This window comes from Solea solea, chromosome 9 (genome assembly GCF_958295425.1).
Source record: "Solea solea chromosome 9, fSolSol10.1, whole genome shotgun sequence".
NCBI classification, from domain to species: Eukaryota; Metazoa; Chordata; class Actinopteri; order Pleuronectiformes; family Soleidae; genus Solea; species Solea solea.
Genome location: NC_081142.1, coordinates 24,236,778 through 24,262,156, shown reverse-complemented (window position 1 = coordinate 24,262,156; position 25,379 = coordinate 24,236,778). Strand labels below are relative to the sequence as shown.

The window sequence follows — 25,379 nt, the reverse complement described above, 5'->3', positions numbered from 1 at the left end:
GTGCGCGAGGCCCGCTGATCTGTAGACGCAAGAGCAGCGCGCGGACAGTGGCGGGAGCCCTATCCACAGAGTTTGTAGATCACGTGAGGAGGCGGCGACTTGTTAGAGCATCCTTTCGTCACCGGAGAGAGAGAGCGAGAGAAAGAGAGAGAAATTAGAAAAGTTGTTAGAGTGAGAGAAACATGGATGAACATCAGCGGTGAGAGCGTGAAACTGCGGCCGCGACATGATCGCATGAACGCGGCTCCGTCTGCGTGAGTGTGTGCGGGGAAAGTTTGAGGACATGGCGCGGGAAAGTGAAGAACCGACGAAGAAGAAGAAGAAAAAGAAGAAGAAGAGCAGAGAGAACAAAAAGACCCGGAGCGTCCTCCCGAACACTCGGTCCAAACATGACGACGACGACGCAGAACCGAACCGAGGCTGCGCCGACAACAAGATCAAAACCACCAAGTACACGGTTCTATCGTTCCTCCCCAAGAACCTGTTCGAACAGTTCCACAGGTTCGCCAACGTCTACTTCGTCTTCATCGCTCTGCTCAACTTCGTCCCGGTGGTGAACGCCTTCCAGCCGGAACTGGCTCTGGCCCCGGTGGTCTTCATCCTGTCCGTGACCGCCATCAAAGACCTGTGGGAGGACTTCAGGAGACACCGCTCCGACACCGAGATCAACCACCTGGACTGTCTGGTCTTCAGCAGGTACCTGAGCTGCTGCAGGGCCGCCCTGACACCACCCTGTAGTGTGTTTGTGGACACGTCAGTGTCCGTTATTATGGTGATAAATGTATCACCAAATGTAATATCAGGATTATCAGCAAGATACTGGCTTTAAAAACTAATATTGGATGTCTGTAAAAATCTTAAATGTTTAATTTTGTACAGCGTAAATTATGTCAATCAGATCTCAGTATATCAGCATATCATCAAATAGAGTTCAAGAAACTAAATGACAGAATATAAATAATAATAATAATAATAATAAATGCGTGTTAAAGAGAAGAAAAAAATGTAGATTAAAACAAATCTTTACGTTTTTCACTCAATGTCAACAGACTTTGTTTGTCTTCGAGAGGAAGGACACAGCAAACACAAGAAGTCAAGTTTTAATAAATAAAAGTCAGTGTAAAACTAGAATAAAGACATGGATAGTGTTTACATCAGTGTAATAAGATAAAATATAAATATGTTACAATGAATACAAACATTTAACACTATGTCTCCTATTGGCAGCAGCTGTCAATCATTCTGCTGTCGACTCATATGTGTCCACTCACCTGTGTCCCCTCACATGTTCAATGTCAATCACGTTCTTACATTTTATTACAATATGAAGTTGTTCTTCTTCTGTAGTGTCCTGCACGTTCAGTCTAGCGCCACCTGTGCTTTTCTCAGTTTATTTGACATCAGTGAATGGAAACACTTTATTTCACTGAAAACATTTAAATGTTTAAGACCTGCTTATTGTTAAAAACAACTCAACCTGTTAGTGCTCATTGTGTGTGTGTGTGTGTGTGTGTGTGTGTGTTAATGAAAAGCAGCAGTGTCGCCCACACAGAGCAGAATTCACAGTCGTCAAAAGACTCAGTGTTCACTCACTCCACACTTTAATAAAGTTTTCACTCATGTTATTGTTAGTGTTGTAGTTGTTGCTGTTGTTCTTCGTGTTGTAGTTGATGGTGAAGTTGTAGTTAGTGTTGTAGTTGTTAGTGTTGTAGTTGTTGGTGAAATTGTAGTTGGTGTTGTAGTTATTGGTGAAGTTGTAGTTAGTGTTGTAGTTGTTGGTGAAGTTGTAGTTGTTGGTGAAGTTGTAGTTAGTGTTGTAGTTGTTGGTGAAATTGTAGTTAGTGTTGTAGTTGTTGGTGAAGTTGTAGTTGTTAGTGTTGTAGTTGTTGGTGAAATTGTAGTTAGTGTTGTAGTTGTTGGTGAAGTTGTAGTGAGTGTTGTTGTTGGTAAAGGTGTAGTTGTTTTAGTGTTGCTGCTGTTTTCGTGTTGTAGTTGTTAGTGTTGTAGTTGTTGGTGAAATTGTAGTTAGTGTTGTAGTTGTTGGTGAAGTTGTAGTGAGTGTTGTTGTTGGTAAAGGTGTAGTTGTTTTAGTGTTGCTGCTGTTTTCGTGTTGTAGTTGTTAGTGTTGTAGTTGTTGGTGAAATTGTAGTTAGTGTTGTAGTTGTTGGTGAAGTTGTAGTTAGTGTTGTAGTTGGTAAAGGTTTAGTTGTTTTAGTGTTGCTGCTGATTTCGTGTTGTAGTTGTTAGTGTTGTAGTTGTTGGTAAAGGTGTAGTTGTTTTAGTGTTGCTGCTGTTTTCGTGTTGTAGCTGTAATTACTGTAGTGTTGTAGTTGTTAGTGTTGTTGTTAGTGTTGTAGTTGTTGGTGAAGTTGTAGTTAGTGTTGTAGTTGTTGGTGAAGTTGTAGTTGTTGGTAAAGTTGTAGTTAGTGTTGTAGTTGTTATAGTGTTGCTGCTGTTTTCGTGTTGTAGTTGTAATTACTGTTGTGTTGTAGTTGTTGGTGAAGTTGTAGTTAGTGTTGTAGTTGTTGGTGAAGTTGTAGTTGTTGGTGAAGTTGTAGTTGTTGGTGAAGTTGTTTTAGTGTTGCTGCTGTTTTCGTGTTGTTGTTAGTGTTGTAGTTGTTTTGGTGATGTAGTTGTTGGTGAAGTTCAGCACTGTTCGGCTTGATTTCTGTCCACACGTCTCGGGAGTACAGCCTCCTACTCCACAGACTACAGCGGCAGCAGTCTGTGATACCGCTCGCGATCACCGCCGCTGTTTCCCTGGTAGTTGTTGGAGATTAACCCACGTTTTTAGGATTGTTAAGTAGTTTTAAGTGATCCACAGTTCGGCGCTGTTTGGCTTGATTTGTGTGTGAGACGTCTCTTCCTGTGACGGCGGGTGGAAATGCGCCATTAGTGTGCATACGTTAAATAATGCAGGTGTGTATAATCTCTTATTATCTATATACAAAAGCTTCAGTCTCCAGACACAAATGTGACCAGAAAACATCAGATCATTTAACACCTGTGAAGATAAACAGACAGATTTAGACGTTCAGCTGATTTAAGAAGAAACACATTCTTCTTACAGAACATTGAGTCTCTGTTTCATCAGAAAGACATTTTTAAAAATCCTTTTGTGAAGATTTAATGTTCAAACATCTGCTTCTTTTTAAAGTCACTTTGTGAAGGTGAGGAGGAGGAGAGCAGGTGAGGGTGAGCAGAGGAGGAGGTGAGGGTGAGGAGAGGAGAGCAGGAGAGGGTGAGGAGAGGAGGGGCCTGTTTCAGAAAGCAGGTTCAACAAACTCTGAGTTAAAACCTTAACTCTAGGTTGACCAACTCTGAATTTTCAGTTTCAGAACAGCTGATCAGCATTAGTTCAATCAACTCTCAGTATGTTCACTCTGAGTTAAGCGTGTGCGTTGGGAATGAAAAAAGCCATCATCAATGGAGCTCTGATACTACGATTCACCATGGCAACGGGTAAACAAGAGCACAGCCTCCATTTTATTCCAGTTGAGCAGAAATATTAACACATGCCAATGACCATGACATTTAGGAGTGGAGAGAGGAGTCAATAAATGAACACTATTACATTTCCACTCATTCATCATTTAACAGATGATAAATGCTGCAGTACTACCATATGTTACTTTTGATTCAATAATTATTCAGCTGTAACCTGACGAGACACAAACTGAAGATGAGAATATGGATCAAACTGATAAAACATAGTTTACTTATGGACCTATAATTAAAAAGTCCAACTCAAGAGTCAATGTTCAAACTGACTCACTTTTTTGACTCTATTTTACATTAAAACATTTTGCTCAACGCTATTTCACGACTATATTTTGACGTGTAAATATAAACAGTCACTGAAATGCTGTCAAACATTAAGATTTCGTCTGCAGCTAGATTCAAAAAGTCACTTCTAAACTACGGTGAAGTTTAAGTGTTTCCAGCTGCGTCAGAAATATTCACATCAGCTATAATCTCCATCATGATGTGATCTATGATAGGAACATTTCACAACCTGACACATGATGTCTACAGTACCAGAGAGTGTCTACAGTGATGATTAGCCTGCAGTAGAGTGGTAATGTGCACACAGTCACAGTGTTGGTGTGAACTACAGCCCTCTCACCCCCCCTTAATGAGACATGAGCTCCCCTGGAAACATTATTTGTGAGATTTTGGGGCGGTCTCTAAAATATTGGCAAAATATTGTTTTTTGATTGAGATGTGATGTGTATGTGGAGGTTTGATTTGATATGTGGTGACTTAAGGCAAGTAGATGTACAGGCTTGTCATAATGGATGTGTTGAGTTGAGTATGTAGGCTACGTTTTTTTATAAATGTATTTATTAATTTTTTGTCTCCAGATTACAGCATATGAAACAGCAAAAACTATTACATACAACAAGGCAAACTTTTCTCCCCGTTCTCCCTCCCATCCCCTCGAAATCGAAGAAAAAGGAAAATAATTAAATAATAAAAAATTAAAAATAAAATAATAAAAAAGTATAATACATATACACACACTCAAGTCAAATAAACAAATATTGAAAACAGTTATAACATTGATGCGTTCCACAGGACATTATATCACGCCCCATGGACAATCTACTCCCTCAGAGCCTCCTCCTGTTGTAGCACGTTATCAACATTGGCGTCATGTCTTAGAAAACATATAAAGGTTTCCAGATGTCATCAAAAACATGTTGCTTCCGTTTAATAATGTAAGTTATCTTTTCCAAAGTCATGTTTGATGCCATCTCTTTAATCCACCTTCCAATTCTTGGTCCATCAACTTTTTTCCAATTAAGGGAAATGATACGTTTAGCTTGTAATATACACATATCTACAAATCTAGATTCTTTACTTTGTACTTATGGGATATCCATTTATATTGAATAAGTTTCAGGTTTGCTGTTAATTGTTTGTTTCAGAGTTTTCATACATGCCCCATTCCAATATTGTAGTGATATTTCCTCACCTATATCTTCCATTCATCACACCCGGATATAAGCAAATCATACAGGGATGAGATTAAACCTCTACCATAACAATTTCCTGTAATAGCTGTCTCTAATGAGGTACGTCTAGTGAATAGTGTTGAGAAGACAATATAAAACTCCTAATTTGGAGGTATTTAAAAATGCAATTTTGGGATGTTATATTTGGTTGATAATTCTGAAAAGGACATAAAAACGTCACCTTAAATAAAGTTGGTAAACAATTTTCTAGTTCTAGTAAACACGGAAGAGGGAGGGGGAAGAGGGATATTTTGGAATAAATAAAGGTATTTAGGTAGGATGTTCATTTTAAGGATCTTTATCCTGCCACTCATTGATATTGGTAAAGATGTCCAGCGTTCTAGAGATGAGGTCGTAGTTTCCTGCAATGAGTAATAATTTGTTTGAGAAATCTTGTTCACCTCAGGGAAAATTTTTATACCCAAATATGTGAAATTATCTGTAGAGTTAAAAGGAGAGACAGAAACATTGCCATTTATCCTATCTGATTCATTAAGTAACATTATAGAAGATTTTGAGTAATTAAGTTTGTATCCAGATCATTTTCCAAAGGTTTCAATAAGATCAGCTGCTGGGATGGAACTATTTAAATTTTTTAGGAACAGAGAATTACGTGATCGGCAAAAAGTGCTATTTTATGTTCCATCTGACCGTCCCAAATTCCATATCTATCTGTTTGTGTCCTAATTGCTACTGCAAGTGGTTCTATTGCAAGAATAAACAGAAATGGGGATAGAGGGCTTCCTTGCGGGCAACCTCTGGAGATAGTAAAAGGTTTAGAGACCACATTATTGGTTAAGACTTCTGCAGTAAGCCCTGTACAAAGCAATCGAAGGCCTTCTCCGCATCAAGTGAAAGCAAGGCCGTGTCTTTGTTGTTGTTGTTGATGATGATGATGATGATGATGATGTTGTTGTCGTTGTGCAGAGTCGAGAGTGGTTACGTGGAGAAGTTCTGGAAGGAGGTGCGAGTGGGCGACTTTGTGCGACTGCGATGTAACGAGATCGTTCCCGCCGACGTCCTCCTGCTGAGCTCCAGCGACCCGGACCGTCTGTGTCACATCGAGACGGCCACGCTGGACGGAGAGACAAACCTCAAACAGAGACAAGTCGTCCGCAGCTTCTTCGACCTGGTGAGGACACCACTCGTGATGTCACTTCCTGCTGCGTCTGTTGTCTTCAACATATGATCAATCAATCAAACTTTATTTACACAACACTTTCCATCCAAGTCACTGCAGCTTAAAGAACTTTGACTTTACAGGATTAAAAACATCAAGGAAATCAAACCGACAACCCTCTCATTATACTGTAGTGTTTATTAAAACAGTAATAACAATAATGAGGAAACTTACAAACATTACTCGGATTTAACAGGAGGTGAAAGAAACACACACACACTGAAACTAAACAGGAAACCAGCAGCAGTTGAATTTACCTGAACAGGAAGTGTGAACCCTCAGCTCTTGTGTTTCCTGTTTGCAGGACTGTGACTTTAACCCTTTAAAATACAACAGTGTCATTGAATGTGAGAAACCCAACAACGACCTGAACAGATTCAGAGGCTACATGTGAGTATTTACTCTCTACTTCTGTGCTGGCTAACTGTGAGCGCCCCCTGCTGCTGAGACACTCAGTGAAAACATGGCTGAAAAACTGATTTTATCGTCACACGTTGACGTCCTTATCTCACTGTTAGTTTGTAAACCACTCACTCTCCCACACCAAAGTCCATAGAGAAAATCAGTGATTTTAACATCACAGCACACAGGAGTTGTTGATCCACTGCTGCCTCCATCTCTAAGTTCAAAGTCTGATTTTGTCACTTCAGAGTTTGAAATCCTTTCTTCAGATTGACCTCAGTGACACAAAGTGACCACACGAGGCAGCAGAGGACCAGCAGCTCCTGTGTCCCCGCCACCTAAAATCACTGATTTTCTCTATGGACTTTGGTGTGGGAGAGTGAGTGGTTTACAAAAGTTACATATTGTTACCAACTAAATGTTTTGGCTCCATTTGCATCAACAGGTCGTCAGACACAGAAATCCTATATAATTATTCATATATTATGGATGTTTTCAACATAAATGTATTTTACTAGCGTTAATACAATGATAAAGTTTTCCTCAGAATGTAAACAACCTTCAGCTTTTTTACAAGCAGGAAAGTCTGACCTTTGACCTCTGACGGCGTCCAGGACACTCATCCACCTGACAGTGAGGTCAAAGGTCAAGGGAGGCAGACATACAACATTCTAACACCAAAGAAACTGATCACTGTCTCATATGTCAAAAGTGACATATGAGATATCGTCAATATGACTGAATAAGATTTTGACTTAGTGCCTTCTACTGTTGTTATTTTTATGTGTATGTATTTTGCACAAGTTAGTAATAATTACCTCTCCATGTCACATTAATCCTGTCTGAGTACCACCTTACACTGATTCTGTCTGAATCTGAAACTATAGCAGCTGGAAAAGTCCTGGAAAATGATTTTTGAAAACAAATTGTGTGTTTTAACTGAAATTATTTTTATTGTGGGGGCCATGTTTTCACTGAGCTCACGCCTCTTCTGTGTCACACACACACACAATCATGTTGAAAAGTCACAGTCTGTCCCTTTAAATGTTGTGACAGTATCCATGGCAACGGCAGAAGAGACGCACTTTACAAAGAGAACCTGCTGCTGCGCGGCTGCACCGTCAGAAACACTGAGGAGGCCGTGGGCATCGTCATCTACGCAGGTCAGTCACATGCTGACCTCTGACCTCTAAGTGACCTCAGTCTGACCTGTCTGACCTCTGCGTGACCTGTGTTCTCTGCAGGTCATGAGACCAAAGCCATGTTGAACAACAATGGACCAAGATACAAACGCAGTAAACTGGAGAGACAGATGAACGTGGACGTCTTCTGGTGTGTCCTCATCCTCCTGGTCATGTGTCTCTTCACTGCTGTGGGTGTGTAACTCATCTTCATCATCACTGTCCTCATAGTCTTCATCATCTCTTTCCTTATAGTCTTCATCATCATGTCTGTTCTTATAGTCTTCATCATCACTGTCCTCATAGTCTTCATCATCTGTCCTCACAGTCTTCATCATGTTGGTCCTCAGTCTTCATCAGGTGTTTTTGTTGATGATGACAGGAGAGTCTGGGTGTTTATAATGATGAATATTATGGTCTATAAATGCTGCTGTTTGTCTTCAGGTCATGGTCTGTGGATGTTTCAGTATGGAGATAAGAGACCAGTGTTTGACGTCCTGAGTCCACAGGGGACGGACATGTCTCCCATCATGTCAGCCATATATCTCTTCCTCACCATGATTATCGTCTTCCAGGTATGAGACGCAAAGATCGGGGGTGTGTGTGTGTTTTCTGTCTTTTTAAACAAACACAAACTGGACAAACATTGATGTTTGTGTAAAAGTGGCCTTGCCCTGTGTCATGTGTGTCATGTGATGAAATAAAGAGCAGGTCACCAGTCCGGTCACGCTGAACTCACAGATCATGTGACCAGCGTTAATCGTGTGACTCTGCCAGGGTCTCCTCATGACCCGGTCTGTGGAAAATACTTTCGTTTCCCTGAAAACTCCCCACACGAGAAGTTTGACTTCACTTCTCATCACTTTCATTTATTATCTGGTGTTGAGCTTCATTCATTCATTCATTCATTTATTTGAATGACAAACATGAATGTGTTTTAGCTGAAGGTCATGGGAACAGTGTCTTATACTAATATTGCATCTTGTCTCTGGTGTCTTCCAGGTGCTGATTCCCATCTCACTGTTTGTGTCGATCGAGATTGTGAAGATCTGTCAGGTGTTCTTCATCCATCAGGACCTGGATCTTTACGACGAGGACACAGACTCTCACCTTCAGTGTCGAGCTCTGAACATCACTGAAGACCTCGGTCAGATGCAGTACATCTTCTCTGATAAGACTGGAACACTGACCGACAACAAGATGGTGTTTCGCCGCTGCACTGTGGCGGGGGTGGAGTACTCCCATGATGCTAATGGTGGGCGGAGCCAGGAAATTCCCACACACACACACACGCACGTTTACAATGGTTTAATGCTTTCATATAATTTCTGTTACTAATGTGAGTTAGAACTACTGTGTGTGGTTACATGACTGACAGAGAGAGGGAGAGGATGATGATATTTGCATCGTCATGACTACCAGAGAAGAAAACTGAAACTATGAGTTTTGTTTTTCTCACTTAAATGTTTACTTCACAAGCACAAGAGAGTAAACTTACCTTCAATTAATCTGCTGGAGCTAATGCTAAGCTAAATACTCTCCTAGAGTTGGCTAATGTTAAGCGAACTATTCTCCTGGAGCTAATGCTAAGCTAAATACTCTCCTGGAGTTAGCTAATGTCAAGCTAAATATTATCCTGAAGCTAATTCTAAGCTAAATACTCCCCTTGAGTTAGCTAATGTTAAGCTAACTATTCTCCTGGAGTTAGCTAATGCTTAGCTAACTATTCGCCTGGAGCTAATGCTAAGCTAAATGCTATCCTGGAGTTAGCTAATGTTACACTAACTATTTTTCTGGAGATAAGCTAAATAATCTCCTGGAGTTGGCAAATGTTTAGCTAACAATTATCCTGGAGTTGGCTAACACTAAACGTACTGCTCCTGGATAGCTAATGCTTAGCTAACTATTCTCCTGGAGTTTGCTGATGTTAAGCTTACTACTCCTGGGGAGCTAATGCTTAGCTAATTATTCTCCTGGAGTTTGCTGATGTTAAGCTTACTACTCCTGGGGAGCTAATGCTTAGCTAATTATTCTCCTGGAGCTAATGCTAAGCTAACTACTTAATGGAAATAATTTTAAGCTAGCTGTTGTCCTGAGGCTAATGCTGAGACGCTACATTTACACCAAAGTGCAATATTTATAACACTTTATACTTCACTAAACACTTCTTGTTTAGCATGTTTGTGATTGTTAGTGACATGTGTGCATGTTTTTACAGACTTTGTACGTTTTTTCGTGTGTTGTGATCACTCTGTTAACGACATGTGCAAATGTTTTTACAAACTTTGTATGTTTTCTCGTGTGTTGTGATCGCTCTGTTAACGACGCATGTGCATGTTTTTTCAGCTAAAAGACTTGCGATGTACCAGGAGATGGACTCAGAGGAGGAGGAGTGTACGTCACATGGAGGCACTCTGCCCAGGCGGGACAGTGTTAGCAGCCACCACAGCGCCACAGTGCCCCCTGTGGTTCTGCGCTCACACAGCACCAAGTCCCACCGCAGGACAGGCAGCAGGGCAGAGGCTAAACGTGCTAGCATCCTGTCCAAACACACAGCCTTCAGCAGCCCAATGGTCAGTCATAGGCCCTTTTTCAATACTCAAGTATGTAGTTGAGAAGTACGACTGGAGTACATACTCGCCAAGTATAACTCTTCAATTTGAACAGCAGCTACTTCCTTCTTCTACTGTTTGAATTGCGGGTGGAACGGGTGTTGATGAATGGATATGAAATACTTTTAATAAATGCATATATACTTTTATTATTTTCACATTTTAAATATTTAACTTAATGTATTAATTGTTTGTATTAAAATATACCATCAGGACAGGCCGAGGTAACGCTGCTCTGCACCGGGCACAGTGAGCACCAGCGTCTGCAGAGGCGGAGCTTATCACCTCTGACGACGTCGCTGCCAAACTATAAATACATCATATCTTAATACACAAACCACATGTTTGAATTCTAACTGACTCATTTCTCGCCTCAAATAATCGTAAAACTGCGTTCCGGGACAGAGAAAAATATTTATTTCAGATTTATATTTGTATTATCTGCTGCTATGTTCCACCAAAATGCATTCTGGGATACATGGCCTACTCAAGTACGCCTAAGTCACCACCTGATGCATACTTGGTAAAATGGGCCGAGCGAGAACACTTCCGGGTTTGAGAACCGTCCTCGCTGCTCACGGGCTTGAGAATTGCAACAGAATTTGGACTGAGGCTGATGATGTTTGAAGTACACACAAGTATGGATAATGAGAAACGGCCATAGTGTTCCATCTGCTCTGCACTGATGACCCCCCCCCCCCCAACATTAACCACCCGTGTGTGTGTGTGTGTGTGTGTGTGTGTGTGTGTATGTGTTTGTGTGTGTGTCCTGCAGGAGAAGGACATCACCCCTGACCCTCAGCTTCTGAACAAAGTGAACGAGTGCAGCAGTCAGATGGACTTGATGCGTTTCCACAGTCAGCCTGTGTCACAGCTGCCTTCTGACCTCGCTGACGTCATCGATTTCTTCATCGCTCTCACAGTCTGCAACACGGTGGTGGTTTCATCCCCGAACCAGCCGCGACACAAGGTACGACACGCGTCTCCTGCCTCCTGAAAAAGTTGAATGTAACTTTAATTTTGACCTTCTACAAAACGTTTTATTAATCAGTTAAAGGATTAGTTCAGTGGTTTTTGTGGGTGTGGTTGTGTAAGGTATCGTCAAAACATCTATGTCAGTAATAGTCTACGATATCTTTCAGAGCATGTTCACGTCTTTATCTCACTGTTAGACAGACGTTTCCTTATGGAAACTGAAGTTTGTAAACCACTCACTCTCCCACACCAAAGCCCATAGAGCAAATCAGTGATTTTTGCTCACGAGGGCACAGGAGCTGCTGGTCTACTGCTGCCTCGTGTGGTCACTTTGTGTCACTAAGTTGAGTCTTAATGAAATATTTCAAAAGCCGAATTGACAAAATAACACATTAGAACTTAGTGATGGAGGCAGCAGTGGATCAACAACTCCTGTGTGCTGTGACGTTAAAATCACTGATTTTCTCTATGTGATACAGATGTGATACAGATGTGATACAGATCATAAACAGTACGTTATATTTTATTTGACAGTGTGTTGTCAGAGAAACAACCTGTGTGAAGCTTTATATCCATATTATTTATAATAAGCTTACACTGGCTGTGTACTCTGTTGTTATTTTCATTTCCATTGTGTTTATGACGTGATGTTCATCACCCTTTCATTGGTTTCATAAATCCTGGATGAAGCTGCTAATTTGAGTGTGAATGAGGCTTCAGTAAGAGAGTAGATTCAAGAAGTCTATTGCCATATCACATAAGTGATAGGAATGTGTCTTGGTTTTGCTTCTGTATCTCATGCATGTTGGCCTTTCTGGAGTAAACAGAATGAATGAGTGAATGCAGACGCTCCAGGAGAATGTGTCTGTTCAGTGGGAGCTGAGGTCAGAGGACAAACCCAGCTTTCACTTTAGTCTCACTCTCTGTGAACCGTTCAACCAACACCAACCCTGCTTCATGGAATCACGTCTCCTTTTTATTAGTCCCTTATGTGTTTGGACAAAAGTTTAGTTTGGGATCATTTTGACCATAAAAAGAGTCTGAAAATCCAGAGAGTAAAGAAGTAAAACTTCCTCCTGCTGCTTCGTGTGTGAGTGAGTGTGTGTGAGAGTGAGAGTGAGAGTGAGAGGGAAAGAAAGGCTGTGTGTGAGTGTGTGGGTGGGTGTGGTCGTCCTGTTTCAGCAGTAACATCCTCTCCTCAGCAGCTCATAAACTACCCCCTGCTCCCTGTGTTTGTGTGTTTCTGTGTGTGTGAGAGGTTTTTCTGAGAAAACTAAACATAAACATAAATCAGCACAGCTGATTTTTTATTTTTTTATTTTCTTTAAGCACAACTTTAAAACAAACACACTTTCATTTTCCTCTCCTTTCTTTCCTTGTACTTGTTGTTTGTCTGTGTCTCAGTGAACTTGTTCAGGTTTTATGATGATGTCGTCCTGGTGACCAGTGTTTTTTATCTCTGTGTGTGTGTGAGACTCACAGTGACTCACTTTATCTGCTGTTCACCTCACTTTTTGTCATCTGTTCCACTGAAGCTGAATCTCATGGTAACAGCAGAGAGGCGCTTTTCTGCAGAGTCACTCACTTTAAAGATGGTACAGTCCAAACTGTGGTACCTGCCAGCTTCATGTGAAATAAAATAGATTTTAGCCTCTTAACATAAGACTCACCTGCCATAGTTAAGCTCTGTGTGAGTCTCAGTAACGCTGCACTAAAACACACAACACAACCTACTGTGAAACCCGAATAATTACAACTGTGTTGTTGTAATTACTCAGAGCTCCACAGGGGGCGATAGACATTCTACACTGGAACTTTAAAGTCTTCGATATCTATGTCACATGTTGACGTCTTTATCTCACTGTCAGACTGACCTTTCCAACAGGAAACTGACGTTTGTAAACCACTCACTCTCCCACACCAAAGTCCATAGAGAAAATCAGTGATTTTAACATCACAGCACACAGGAGTTGTTGATCCACTGCTGCCTCCATCACTAAGTTCTAATGACTTATTTTGTCACTTCGGCTTTTGAAATATTTCATTAAGACTCAACTCAGTGACATAAAGTGACCACACGAGGCAGCAAAGGACCAGCAGCTCATGTGTCCCTGCCAGCTAAAATCACTGATTTTCTCTATGAGGTTTGGTGTGGGAGAGTTTAGGGCTGTAAAGATGAATCATTACTTAACTATTTTGATAATTGATGAATCAGTTTTATTGTTACAGTTTTCTGTGATTTTTCAGCTTCTTAAATGTGAATATTTTCTGGTTTCTTTGCTCCATGAAACAAAGAAATCATGAAAACTGAATGTCCGATGAAGACGTGAACATGACTTCTGCACAGTCACTAACTTTGACATGAAGGAGATGATCACTCTTCGTTTCTCTGTCGTCCAGGTTCGTGTGAGGTTTGAGTTAAAGTCTCCGGTCAAAACCATCGAGGACTTCATCAAACGCTTCACACCGAGTCGTTTGACGTCTGGTTCCAACAGCAGCAGCTCCTCCAGCCTCGTCACCAACCGCTCCTCTAACAGAGGCTGCTCCAGTGTTCTGTCCTCGCCGTCTGCAGACAGCACGCTCACCAAGCTGGAGGAGGAAGCCATGATGTCTCACAGTGGCCTGGACCATGCCTTCAGCCCCGCCCCCCTCTGCTACGACGGCAAGTCATGGGACCAGGAGGAGGGCGAGCTGCGCTACGAGGCGGAGTCTCCAGACGAGGCCGCGCTCGTCTACGCAGCCAAGGCCTACAAATGCTCGCTGGTGGGACGTCTTCCTGACCAGGTGACCGTGGAGCTGCCTCACCTGGGGAAGCTGAACTTTGAACTGCTGCACACGCTGGGCTTCGACTCCACCAGGAAGCGCATGTCGGTGGTGGTTCGACATCCTCTGACGGATCAGATCACTGTGTACACGAAAGGAGCCGATTCTGTCATCATGGACCTCATCAAACCTCCCAACACAGGTGAGGAAACACACCTGTGACCCTCTCATGACCTTCATGAGGATTTATTTAGATGTTACGGCTGTAGAATTGTCAGAAAATGTTCTGCTCCTGTTTTTAAGAGAAGTTTCACTTTCCATATCTGTCAATTATTCAACCGTTTAAGAATCACAGTCCTGAGAAGCTAATGTCACAGACGTGTGACGGTGAATCTCGTCTGTGATTGGACACTCGTTCTTCCAAAGTCCTGAGGTTCTACTGAAATGACAAGTATATGAGCTCAGAGCTTTTTCTCTGCTTATCCATCCACCTTCTACGCCTTTATCCCCCACATGAGGGCCACAGGACGACATACTATACTATGACTTTTTTTTTACCGTATTTGAACGACATACTATACTATGACTTTTTTAACCACATAATAGACCTTGACTTTTTTAGGTGATTTTGAACTACATACTATACTATGACTTTTTTGACCGATTTTGGTGGACATACTGTACTATGAGCTGACATAGGACAAGAGACGGAGTCACAACCTGGACAGATCATCAGTCCATAGTAGAATTTTCTAGATATGACAAACGGTCTCAGAGTTATGGTAATGAGACTTACGCACTGTTGCGGGTTTATGTGACATCAGCTGAAGGGGCGGAGTCCTGAGGACAGGTTTCCATTCATGCACAGGAAAGTGGACTCATGTTGCTTCAGTCCATGTCTGAATGTGTTTTTTGTGATGGCATCACATCCAGGATGGAGTGTATTTGTTGTTAAAACCAGACAGAAGAAACCAGCTGAACTGTGCCTTTAACAGGACACAGTGATTTCACTGTGTGTGTGTGTGTGTTACAGTGTGTGTGTTAGTTACAGTGTGTGTGTGTGTGTGTGTGTGTGCTCAGGCTGGAGTTTCACCGTCATCATCCTCAGACCTTCATGTTTTCCACTGATGTAAACGTGTGACGTGTAATGTCATCGTTCACTGCTGCTAAAAAAAAACAAAATCTGTGTGTGTGTGTGTGTGTGTTTTTCTTTAAATCCTACATTCACTTTAACTTCAGTGACACAAAGTGACCACACGAGGCAGCAGTAGAGCAGCAGCTCCTGTGTCCCCGCCAGCTAAAATCACTGATTTTGTCTGTGGACTTTTGTGTGGGAGGGTGAGTGTTTTTCATGTGTTCACACAGAGTGAGTCTCTGTGTTTCAGGCTGGTTTTCACTTTGATCTTATTTTTCGCTCTTGTTTACCTTTAGCTTTATTGATTTTTCTCATAATGAAGGAAACACTGCTCTCTTTGTTTCTGCTCAGCTAACTCCTCCTCCTCCCCCTCCATGTGTCTCACTTCCATGGCTTAAATGACCAGCAGGGGGCGTGTCCTCACTCAGACAACTCACTTCTTTGTTTTTCCATTGGGTAAAATCAGCCAATCAGAGCACAGTATGAGAAGTAACCTGTATAATGGCTCCATTCAGAGTGAGATGCTGCTCCTTGTTTAACACTCAACCTAAATATTCATATATATATATATATATACTTATACTCATGATGATGAATATTCTGCACATTTTGACTCGATTGTTGACATTTGTGTTACATTTGAAACGTGACTTTCAACATTTCCACCTTTATTTTGAAATAACACATTTCCTGTGTTGAATGTATTTTTGACTTTATTCAGTGAAGTCTGTCTCACAGTGAGAGGAAGACGTGAAGACGTGTGACGTAGATATCAGAGACTTTACAGCTGTAGTCGTTCAGCTGTTTCTGTGTCTGTGGAGACACAGAGGGACGTATTTCACTGATCATGTGATGAGGAGGAGGAGGAGGAAGACGGTGAAAAACAAACCTGGACGTCACAGTCCTGTTTTGACGCGGCTCCAGCTGTCTTTGAAGAAAATGTTCAACCATAAAAATGAAATAATCTTTGTTTTTCTTTGTGTTTCTCAGGAAACTCTAAAGGAAAACGGCAGAAGAAGGTTGTGTACAGGACACAGAACTACCTGAACCAGTATGCTGCAGACGGACTCCGCACTCTGTGCATCGCAAAGAAGGTACTGATCAAAATAAAATCAAGATTTTGACATATTGTAACTTCATTAACTTCTGTCTGTTACTGTTACTGGTTTATAATAAAGTTGTATATGTGAGGGAAACGGTTGCTAATAATGCTAATATTATCACAAAAACATGTCGTTAAAATCCCCACAAACACCATCTCATGTTTAACACCTTCTGTCACCATGACGACCTCAGATCCTCACCAAAGAAGAGTATGCCTGCTGGCTGCAGCGCCACCTGGAGGCTGAGACGGCCATTCAGGGCAGAGAGGAGCTGCTGTTTGAGTCGGCTCTGCGTCTGGAGAACAACCTGCAGCTTTTAGGTCATTTATCTTCCTTTATTTCACCGTTTTTCTCCTCAGGTGAGGTTGTGTTAAATCACTGTGATTGGCCGTCAGCTCAGCCAATCACAGCAGAGATGAACCAAGACAAACAGCTACAGTGGAAACAGCATTGTATGTTTTTAACTATCCCGACTATAAAATAAACTGTGGACGTTAATTGTCTGGTCCTGCAGGGGCGACGGGCATCGAGGACCGTCTGCAGGACGGCGTTCCTGAGACCATCGCGTCCCTGCGCCAGGCCGGGCTGCAGATATGGGTGCTGACGGGGGACAAACAGGAAACGGCCGTAAACATCGCGTACGCCTGTAAACTGCTGGATCCTGAGGAGGAGATTCTGACCCTGAACGCTGACTCACAGGTGACACACACATAAAAGATCTAAAAACAACAAAGGTTTATAAATGTTTACATTTTTAAAGAGAGAGTTCAAACACCAATTGTGTTTGTGTGTTATAAACAGCCTGTCGTTAGTTAGCTTAGCTGAGCATAAAGACAACAACAGTTCACTGATTCACCCCGACCTGTCCTGTCACGTCTCTGCTCTAAGCCCCGCCCCCAAAACACTGGAAGCCCAGTTTTTATAACCTTACATTTTCACAGTGTGAGTCCTGTTTTTAGGTCACAGTAACGTTTGGTGTCATTTTCATGCACATGTGTTATACTTATGTCACTTATGCTGTCATTTTGAAAGTTTCTTGGATCAGAACCAAGCAAAGGTCCAGACCGAAGGCTCCGCCCATTTCTGTTCATACATTTAAAAAGAGAAAACTTGTGACTAAAATGTAACGTGAAGTGTTTTCAGTTTGTTTTTTAAACAGATTTTTACAATAAGTTGGACATTATTTCATAGTTTAGATCAGAGCAATCCTCACATGTGTGTTTTTCTTTGATTATTACTCAGTAACGTGTTGTAGTTTATGTAACACTGAGGTCACGCTGCTGCTGCTGCTGTAGAAACATCTGTCAGACAGATGTTGAGCAGCTCAGACAGTCCGTCCTGACGCTGAACTTGTCTCTGTCTGTGTGTCTGTTTCCATGTCTTTGTGTCTGTGTCTGTCTCTGTCTTCGTGTCTCCATGTCTGTGTCTCTGTGTGTCTCTGTGTCTTGGTGCTGCAGGAGAGCTGTGCCTTGTTACTGGAGGAGAGTTTACATTATATCCAGGCCAAATTCTTCTGCAGCTCCACGGATCAGGCTGCCAAGACCTTCCACCCTGCAAACCTGGCACCTTTCGACATCTATCAGCCTTCGTCCTTGTCCTCCTCCTCCTCCTCCTCCTCCCACTCCACGCCTTTTGTGGTGCACCGGCTGGGTCTGGTCATCGATGGGCGGACCTTAGCCTTCGCTCTGGACAAGAGTTTGGAGGATAAGTTTCTGGCCGTGGCGAGAAGCTGCCGCTCCGTCCTCTGCTGCCGCTCCACACCGCTGCAGAAGAGCATGGTCGTCAAACTGGTGCGGAACAAGCTGAAGGTCATGACCCTGGCCATAGGTGACTGTCACACACACACACACACACTTGTTTTCTTTACATAGATGAGTTAAAACAGTTTAGACGAGAGAAAAGAGAAAAACAGATTTTAGCCACTGAAGAAAATTACCTTTCATTTCAGATAAAACCTGCTTTATTTCTTTATATGAATGCATATTTACGTGCAATACAAACAATCACTTTCACTATAAATATGGGCTGGATATCGCCACCAATTCCTTTAATCAATTCAATTCCGATTTAATTAGGAATATTTTCAGTAACAATACAATGAAAACATTTTTACAGAATAAATACTGTTAATTATACAAATATTCCTCACAGCTGGCATATGGAGAATGTTTGTGTTGACATTAACAACAGAATCCAGTTACAGTTACATGACCAGCACGCTGATCACGTGACATTCAAGTGCTACATTTAGTAGCGAGGTAGAACGCATCATAAATGCCATTACCTGTGTTTAACTGAGCACATGTGAACAGCTGTCCAGTCCCTGAGAAAGACAGTAGAACTGTGACAATGTAAATAAATGACCATCAGTCCATCGACCACTCCATCATCATTTCTTTGGTTAAATTGCAGCAGAACCCCGTGACAACCTTATTTAAATAAATTAAAAAAGCTTTACTTCACAAAATTCCTCAAACTGCAGGAAATAGTGTTTCAGAGGGTTAGAAATTTAAAAATTTCAATTTCAATACAATACTCGCATGTGTTTTGCTCGCACTAAGTCTTCCCCTGTGCTGTGAAAAAATCCTGGTGACAACCCTGATGAAGATGATGATGATGAACATTCACTCAGTCACAGCGCAGACCTCAGCCTGTCATTTTACATGTTTATTTAGTGAGCATGAACAGCTCCTACTGCTCTTTTCTGTCTTCATCTTTTTCTTAAATGCTATAGTTTCATTCAATGTTGTGGTGTAGTTGTCAGTAAAACCACATGGTGGCGTCACCTGCATATAAAAGAGCAATGATGACAGTTCCTGTTTGATCTCAGGTGATGGAGCCAACGACGTCAGCATGATCCAGGTGGCAGACGTGGGCGTCGGCATCTCCGGACAAGAGGGCATGCAGGTCAGAAAGTTTTTACATGACAATTAAAATATTTGAATCTGTGGATGTTTGTGGAAATTACTTTGTGTCAGTGCAGTGGCTGTGTGTTGTAATGTCTCTGTGGTCCTGCAGGCGGTGATGGCGAGCGACTTTGCTCTCCCACGTTTCCGTAATCTTCAGAAGCTTCTTCTGGTCCATGGACACTGGTGCTACTCTCGCCTGGCCAACATGATCCTCTACTTCTTCTACAAAAACGCTGTGAGTGTAAACTAGTGATGGTTATGGAGAACCAACACTAACAGCAGATGCTGCTCACAGTTTATAGTCAGAGGAGGATCAATAAGAGTATTGTCGACAGTGATGTTCCTCCTCCTGATGTTTGTCTTTGTGTCTTTGGTTCCTCAGATGTTCGTTGCTCTCATCTTCTGGTATCAGTTCTACTGTGGGTTCTCAGGCTCAGCCATGATTGATCAGTGGTATCTCATCTTCTTCAACCTGATGTTCTCCGCCTTCCCTCAACTCATCACTGCCACTCTGGACAAGGACGTGTCAGCAGAGACTCTCCAGCAACTACCTCAGCTCTACATGACGGGCCAGAACTCAGAGGTCAGTCAGTGAAAACTCGTTTTAGCCTCTTCACAAAAGACCTGTGTAATAAAAGTTAACTTGACTTATTTACCTAAAACTGGAGTTTGTAAACCACTCACTCTCCCACACCAAAGCCCATAGAGAAAATCAGTGATTTTAACATCACAGCACACAGGAGTTGTTGATCCACTGCTGCCTCCATCACTAAGTTCAAATGTCTTATTTTATGATTGTTCAGATTGACCTCGGTGACACAAAGTGACCACATGAGGCAGCAGTAGACCAGCAGCTCCTGTGTCGCCACGAGCTAAAATCACTGATTTTCTATATGGACTTTGGTGTGGGAGAGTGAGTGCTTTACAAACTTCAGTTTCCTGTTGGAAAAGACTGTCTTACAGTGAGATAAAGACGTGAACATGTGACGTAGAGATCAGAGACTTAAACGTAAACATGCAGGTCTCAGTGAATGTGTGTTGTGTGTTTGCAGGAATATAAGCCATACATGTTCTGGATGAACATGATCGATGCTTTCTACCAAAGTCTGGTTTGCTTCTTCATCCCGTACTTTGTGAGTGTGATCTCTGTGTTCTCTCTGATCTCTGTGTTCTCTCTGATCTCTTCAGCTGCATTTGTTCCTGTTTTTATTGTTGGTGTTACTGACCGGTCCTCTTGTCCTCTGGTTCTGCCGTGTCTCCTCCTCGTCTTCTTCTTGTCCTCAGGCTTACGCTGACTCTAATGTGGATCTGTTTACGTGGGGAACTCCCATCACCACCATCGCTTTACTCACCATTCTGCTGCACCTGGGCGTCGAGACCAAAACCTGGGTAACATTAACACCACTCTGTCACAACCACAATACACACTGACCATAATATACATACGCAAATGTGTATTTTTTTTAATACTCGTGGTGAAACATGGCGACAGAAGCCCCTCCCTCTTTCTTCTGCCTAACCACATGTGAAAAACAAAATGCTTTGCTCACGTACGACCCACGCAGAACAATAAAGTTTTCTGAATCACAACAATCTCATGTTCAGTCAGAAATGACAGCAATAAAACACCCACAGAGGCCACCACTCCTGACCCACTCGACAATGAGTGACAGTCACCGCACATTTCATAGACATAGAAACAGTGGAAGTGGTGTTTATTTATGATATTAGTATACATTTTTGTTTTAACATCGTATTTGTTGAGTTTTTCCCCAACATTTCATAACGTTTTTTCAACATTACAAAACATTGTATGCTTTGATTTTGCAGAGAAATAATTAAATATGTTAAATAATAAATTGTGGAGCAGTTTTATTATTATTATTATTATTATTATTGTTGTTGTTGTTGTTGTTGTTGGTGGTAGTAGTAGTAGTAGTAGTAGTAGTAGTAATAATAATGCTATGTTTTTCCGGTGCTTGATCTTCAGACGTGGATGAACTGGTTGTCCATCTTGTTCAGCGTGATGTTGTTCTTCACCGTCGCTCTGTGCTACAACGCCTCCTGTCCCACCTGCTACTCGCCCTCTAACCCCTACTGGACCATGCAGCGGCTGCTGCAGGAGCCCGTCTTCTACCTGCTGTGCATCATCACGCCTGTGGCGGCACTGTTACCTCGGTACGACGTCATTTCTGAGCCATGTGTTTGCTGATGTTCTCCACATGTTCCTCATGTTCCTCATGTTCCGTGTGTTTGCTGATGTTCTCCACATGTTCCTCATGTTCCGTGTGTTTGCTGATGTTCTCAACATGGTCCTCATGTTCCGTGTGTTTGCTGATGTTCTCCACATGGTCCTCATGTTCCGTGTGTTTGCTGATGTTCTCCACATGTTCCTCATGTTCCGTGTGTTTGCTGATGTTCTCCACATGGTCCTCATGTTCCTCATGTTCCGTGTGTTTGCTGATGTTCTCCACATGTTCCTCATGTTCCGTGTGTTTGCTGATGTTCTCCACATGTTCCTCATGTTCCGTGTGTTTGCTTATGTTCTCCACATGGTCCTCATGTTACTCATGTTCCGTGTGTTTGCTGATGTTCTCCACATGTTCCGTGTGTTTGCTGATGTTCTCCACATGTTCCACATGTTCCGTGTGTTTGCTGATGTTCTCCACATGTTCCTCATGTTCCGTGAGTTTGCTGATGTTCTCCACATGTTCCTCATGTTCTCCACATGTTCCGTGTGTTTGATGATGTTCTCCACATGTTCCGTGTGTTTGCTGATGTTCTCCACATGTTCCTCATGTTCCGTGTGTTTGCTGATGTTCTCCACATGTTCCTCATGTTCCGTGTGTTTGCTGTTGTTCTCCACATGTTCCTCATGTTCCTCGTTTGTTCTGCAGATATTTCTACCGGTCGTGTCAGGGGTCACTGTTCCCCAGTCCCGTCCAGGTTGGGAGACAGTTGGACAAACTCCCGACTGAAACTCGCAGGAACATCCTCAGCCTGAGCAAAATGAAGGCGGGGTCACCGCTCGCCCACAAGACTCACTTCCTGTCACTCGCCAAAGAGCAGAGCAGCTTCTCCTGCTCCACGTCAGCGGCGACCAATCACAGCCTAGTGTCACAGAGAGACGAGGAAGCGGACCGGAGAAAGCCGCCGCCCACTCACAGTGACATCACTGCAGGTTTCTACACTGAAGCAGAGGCTCCGCCCTACACCAAAGACCCTCCTTCAGAGTCTGAGCAGCAGCTGGCTCCTCCCACTGCAGAGTGTCCGGACCAGAACGCTTCCACGCCGCTGCTCACACACACACACAGTGTCCAGCTGACACTGCCCCCTACAGGCGGCTCTCAGTGCGTGAAATACACCAGGAACCAGGAGGAAAGACTCGACCACGAGAATGTGACGCCGCACACGCCGCAGGCGCCACTCGCCACCGCGTGACGTCACACTCAGATTTGCACCATAGTTGTTTTTTTTTTATCTAATTTTATTCTATTTTTCAAGCAGATTGTTTTATAAAAGAGAGAAAAAGGTACTTTATAAAGAGAAGAAAACACTTCCTGTTTTTAAACCTCAGTAAAGTTTGATTGTGAAGAAAGTTTTTACAGATGAAGACGAATGAAGCTTCTGGTCATGTCTTCACAGAAGTGTTACACTTTTCTAATTCCCCACAGAAACAGTGGCTTTAGTTCACTTTGTTGCTGGAGGTTTTTTTTATACAAGTTAAAGCTGTTCAGAACATTCCAGAGAATATTTAATGCAAGCTTTAAATTTTATTATCATCATTATCACGTCAAGAGTTTAAACCAAAACATCTCTACCAGATATGATGCTCTCTGTGTGTGTGTGTGTGTGTGTGTGTGTGTGTGTCTGCGTGTGTGTCTCCCTGTGTGCGTGTGTGTGAAGAGTTAGTTCAGTTAGCTGCTACAGTTCCTCTAAAGTTCACTAATGAAGTTGTTGATTCTCATGTTTTGGTTCAGATTAAAACAGATTTTCCAGGTCTGTTTACAGTCTGTACCACAGCCAGCCAGCAGGGGGCGAGCTGCATGTTTTCATCTGAATGTTGCAGAGTGACGTCAGTCTTCTGTAAGAAAATCGTGTTGTTCTGCGACAAACAACAATCGTCATTCCTCATTTTTCGTTTACTTTATTGTTTCAGCTGAAAAAAACAAAATGTTTTTATTTTTCTCCCCACATGTAACAGATGAGGCTTTAAAGGAACAGTTCTGGTTTTCTTAGTGGTTGAAAAAGTTACTGAATAAAAGTCTTACTTACTGCACTGTGAGCGCCCCCTGTTGTTAAGAACCTGCAGCAAAGTCATCGTCCACTCAAGAACAAGATTTTATTCTCTTAACAAAAGACTAAATCTACGTCAGTCTAAGTCTACGATATCTACGTCACAAAAAATCACTGATGTTCTTAAGATATCGTAGATTTAAACAGAGAACAGCAGGGGGCGCTCTCAGCACAGTTTTCTCTGTCAGTACCTCAAACATTTTTCACTTCAAAAAAATCTGAACGTTCATTTAAAGATAAATTTGCACTTTTTTGGCCGTGTCGTTGAATAACGAGTTAAAGTTAAAGCATATTTTTGCTGATTGTCGTTAATTAAAGCGTAAAACAGCAGCAGCACCTTTCAATATTTGATGATTGTTTGTTATGTTGCAGTTAAAGTGTTTCTTTGACCAAAGATCATTTATATTTCTGTGTTTTCTCAGCAATAGCTTGTGCTTTAAACACTGGATTTAAACAAAGACATTAACACGCAAATCACACGATAAAAAATGGAAAAGAAGCAAGCAAAACTAACATCGTTCGCTTCAGTCGCTCACGTTGAAATATTTGCTTAACAGCGTTAACATTGTGTTGTGTTAATGTATAATGTCGTGTAAATGCTGTGTTAACGTTCTTTAAACTCTGCGTTACCATGTCAACATCACATTAACATATTAACATGGCGTTAACGTCAGAAACACGTGTCACTGTCGCACTTTACCACGAACTTGCTTGAGAAACGTGACGTGAAAAGAATTTGCAGGTTGTGAGCGCAGTGTCCGATGCTGTTAAAACCTGACAAGGAGAGTTCGCGTTTGTTTCTCTGATTAAATGTTTTTCACATTTACAGAGAAAATATCTGATTTTAATTTGTCATTTTTTCTGTTTTTTTTTTGTTCATGTTACACATTTACACGTTAATGTTGATGAGTTTTTTTTTTAAAAATGAACGTGATGGCAATTGTTTCCGGTTTATTCAAAAACAGCTGGTTTGGGACCAACAGCCAATCAGAAAAGAGCAGACACAGCCTGACCCTTGACCCTCACTGAGGAAAGATTTTATCAATTTTTGTGATAATTGTTGAAAATCTTGAGTGAATCACCACAAGGGGGAGCTGCATGTTTTTAATCATTTCCGAAACTCCTCTTTTATAACGATCTTAAAACTGACGTTTTTGACTCAAATGTTGGTTGTTTCACAAACATTATTTACCGCTTTATCCTCCAGAGGTTCGGGGGGGGGGGGGGGGGGGTTGGGTGCTGTGCCAATCTCAATAAATGTTAATATTGTCACATGTTTATTAGCAACAGTAGCTACACTTTGCAACCAATAAACGCTGCGCCTTCAGCTGTCCCTCTGGTCAAAGCCCCGCCTCTTTCAAACACTGGATGTCCTGGTTTTCATTTTGTTTTCATCTTTAAACGTTTGTGTTTATGAAACTGGAAAAACTTCAGTCAACAGCAGTGACACACACACACACACACCTCAAACTCTTAATATTCAAACTTCTTTTTGTGAAGAAAATAAAAACGTTAAAGTTTTAATCTGTTGCTTCTTTTTTCCTGAAAGTTTAAAGAAAAAATAAAATTAAGTTTAATGTTTAATGTGAGGGAAACTGTTGTAAAAATGTTAATTTAAAAAAATAACATGTTACTAGTGTAGTAGAAAAAAGAAGAAAAAAAGGTTCCTGATAAAAATGAAGCTTCATTTTAACAGAACTAAAGGGAAGCTGGTGCCATCTAGTGGTGACTAACAGTATTGTTGAGAAATAAAAGGAAAGTTAACTTTAAATTTTCGTGATTCATTATAATCAATTTCAGAGAAA

General features: G+C 41.8%; 1 protein-coding gene across 1 annotated transcript; it reads left to right on the top strand.

The window, feature by feature from the left end:
• Window positions 1-35: 35 nt before the first annotated feature.
• atp10a (ATPase phospholipid transporting 10A) lies at window positions 36-25,098 on the top strand. The gene is made up of 21 exons (XM_058638355.1): window positions 36-696; window positions 5,946-6,150; window positions 6,503-6,588; window positions 7,657-7,763; window positions 7,845-7,976; window positions 8,226-8,356; window positions 8,784-9,036; window positions 10,128-10,354; window positions 11,169-11,363; window positions 13,769-14,333; window positions 16,257-16,360; window positions 16,563-16,689; window positions 16,884-17,068; window positions 17,827-18,196; window positions 19,200-19,276; window positions 19,388-19,513; window positions 19,661-19,861; window positions 20,331-20,411; window positions 20,563-20,667; window positions 21,269-21,456; window positions 22,176-25,098. Exons 1-21 carry the CDS (start codon window positions 284-286, stop codon window positions 22,717-22,719), a joined length of 4,422 nt encoding a protein of 1,473 aa, XP_058494338.1. The 5' UTR covers window positions 36-283; the 3' UTR covers window positions 22,720-25,098.
• Window positions 25,099-25,379: the final 281 nt, after the last annotated feature.

Bases quoted from the DNA above. Each gene is read 5' to 3' on its own strand.
- atp10a (XM_058638355.1), top strand. From the start codon at position 284: ATGGCGCGGGAAAGTGAAGAACCGACGAAGAAGAAGAAGAAAAAGAAG. The intron at 10,355-11,168 runs GTCAGTCATAGG...TGTGTCCTGCAG, and splicing joins CAGCCTTCAGCAGCCCAATG to GAGAAGGACATCACCCCTGA. The intron at 18,197-19,199 runs GTGACTGTCACA...GTTTGATCTCAG, and splicing joins GGTCATGACCCTGGCCATAG to GTGATGGAGCCAACGACGTC.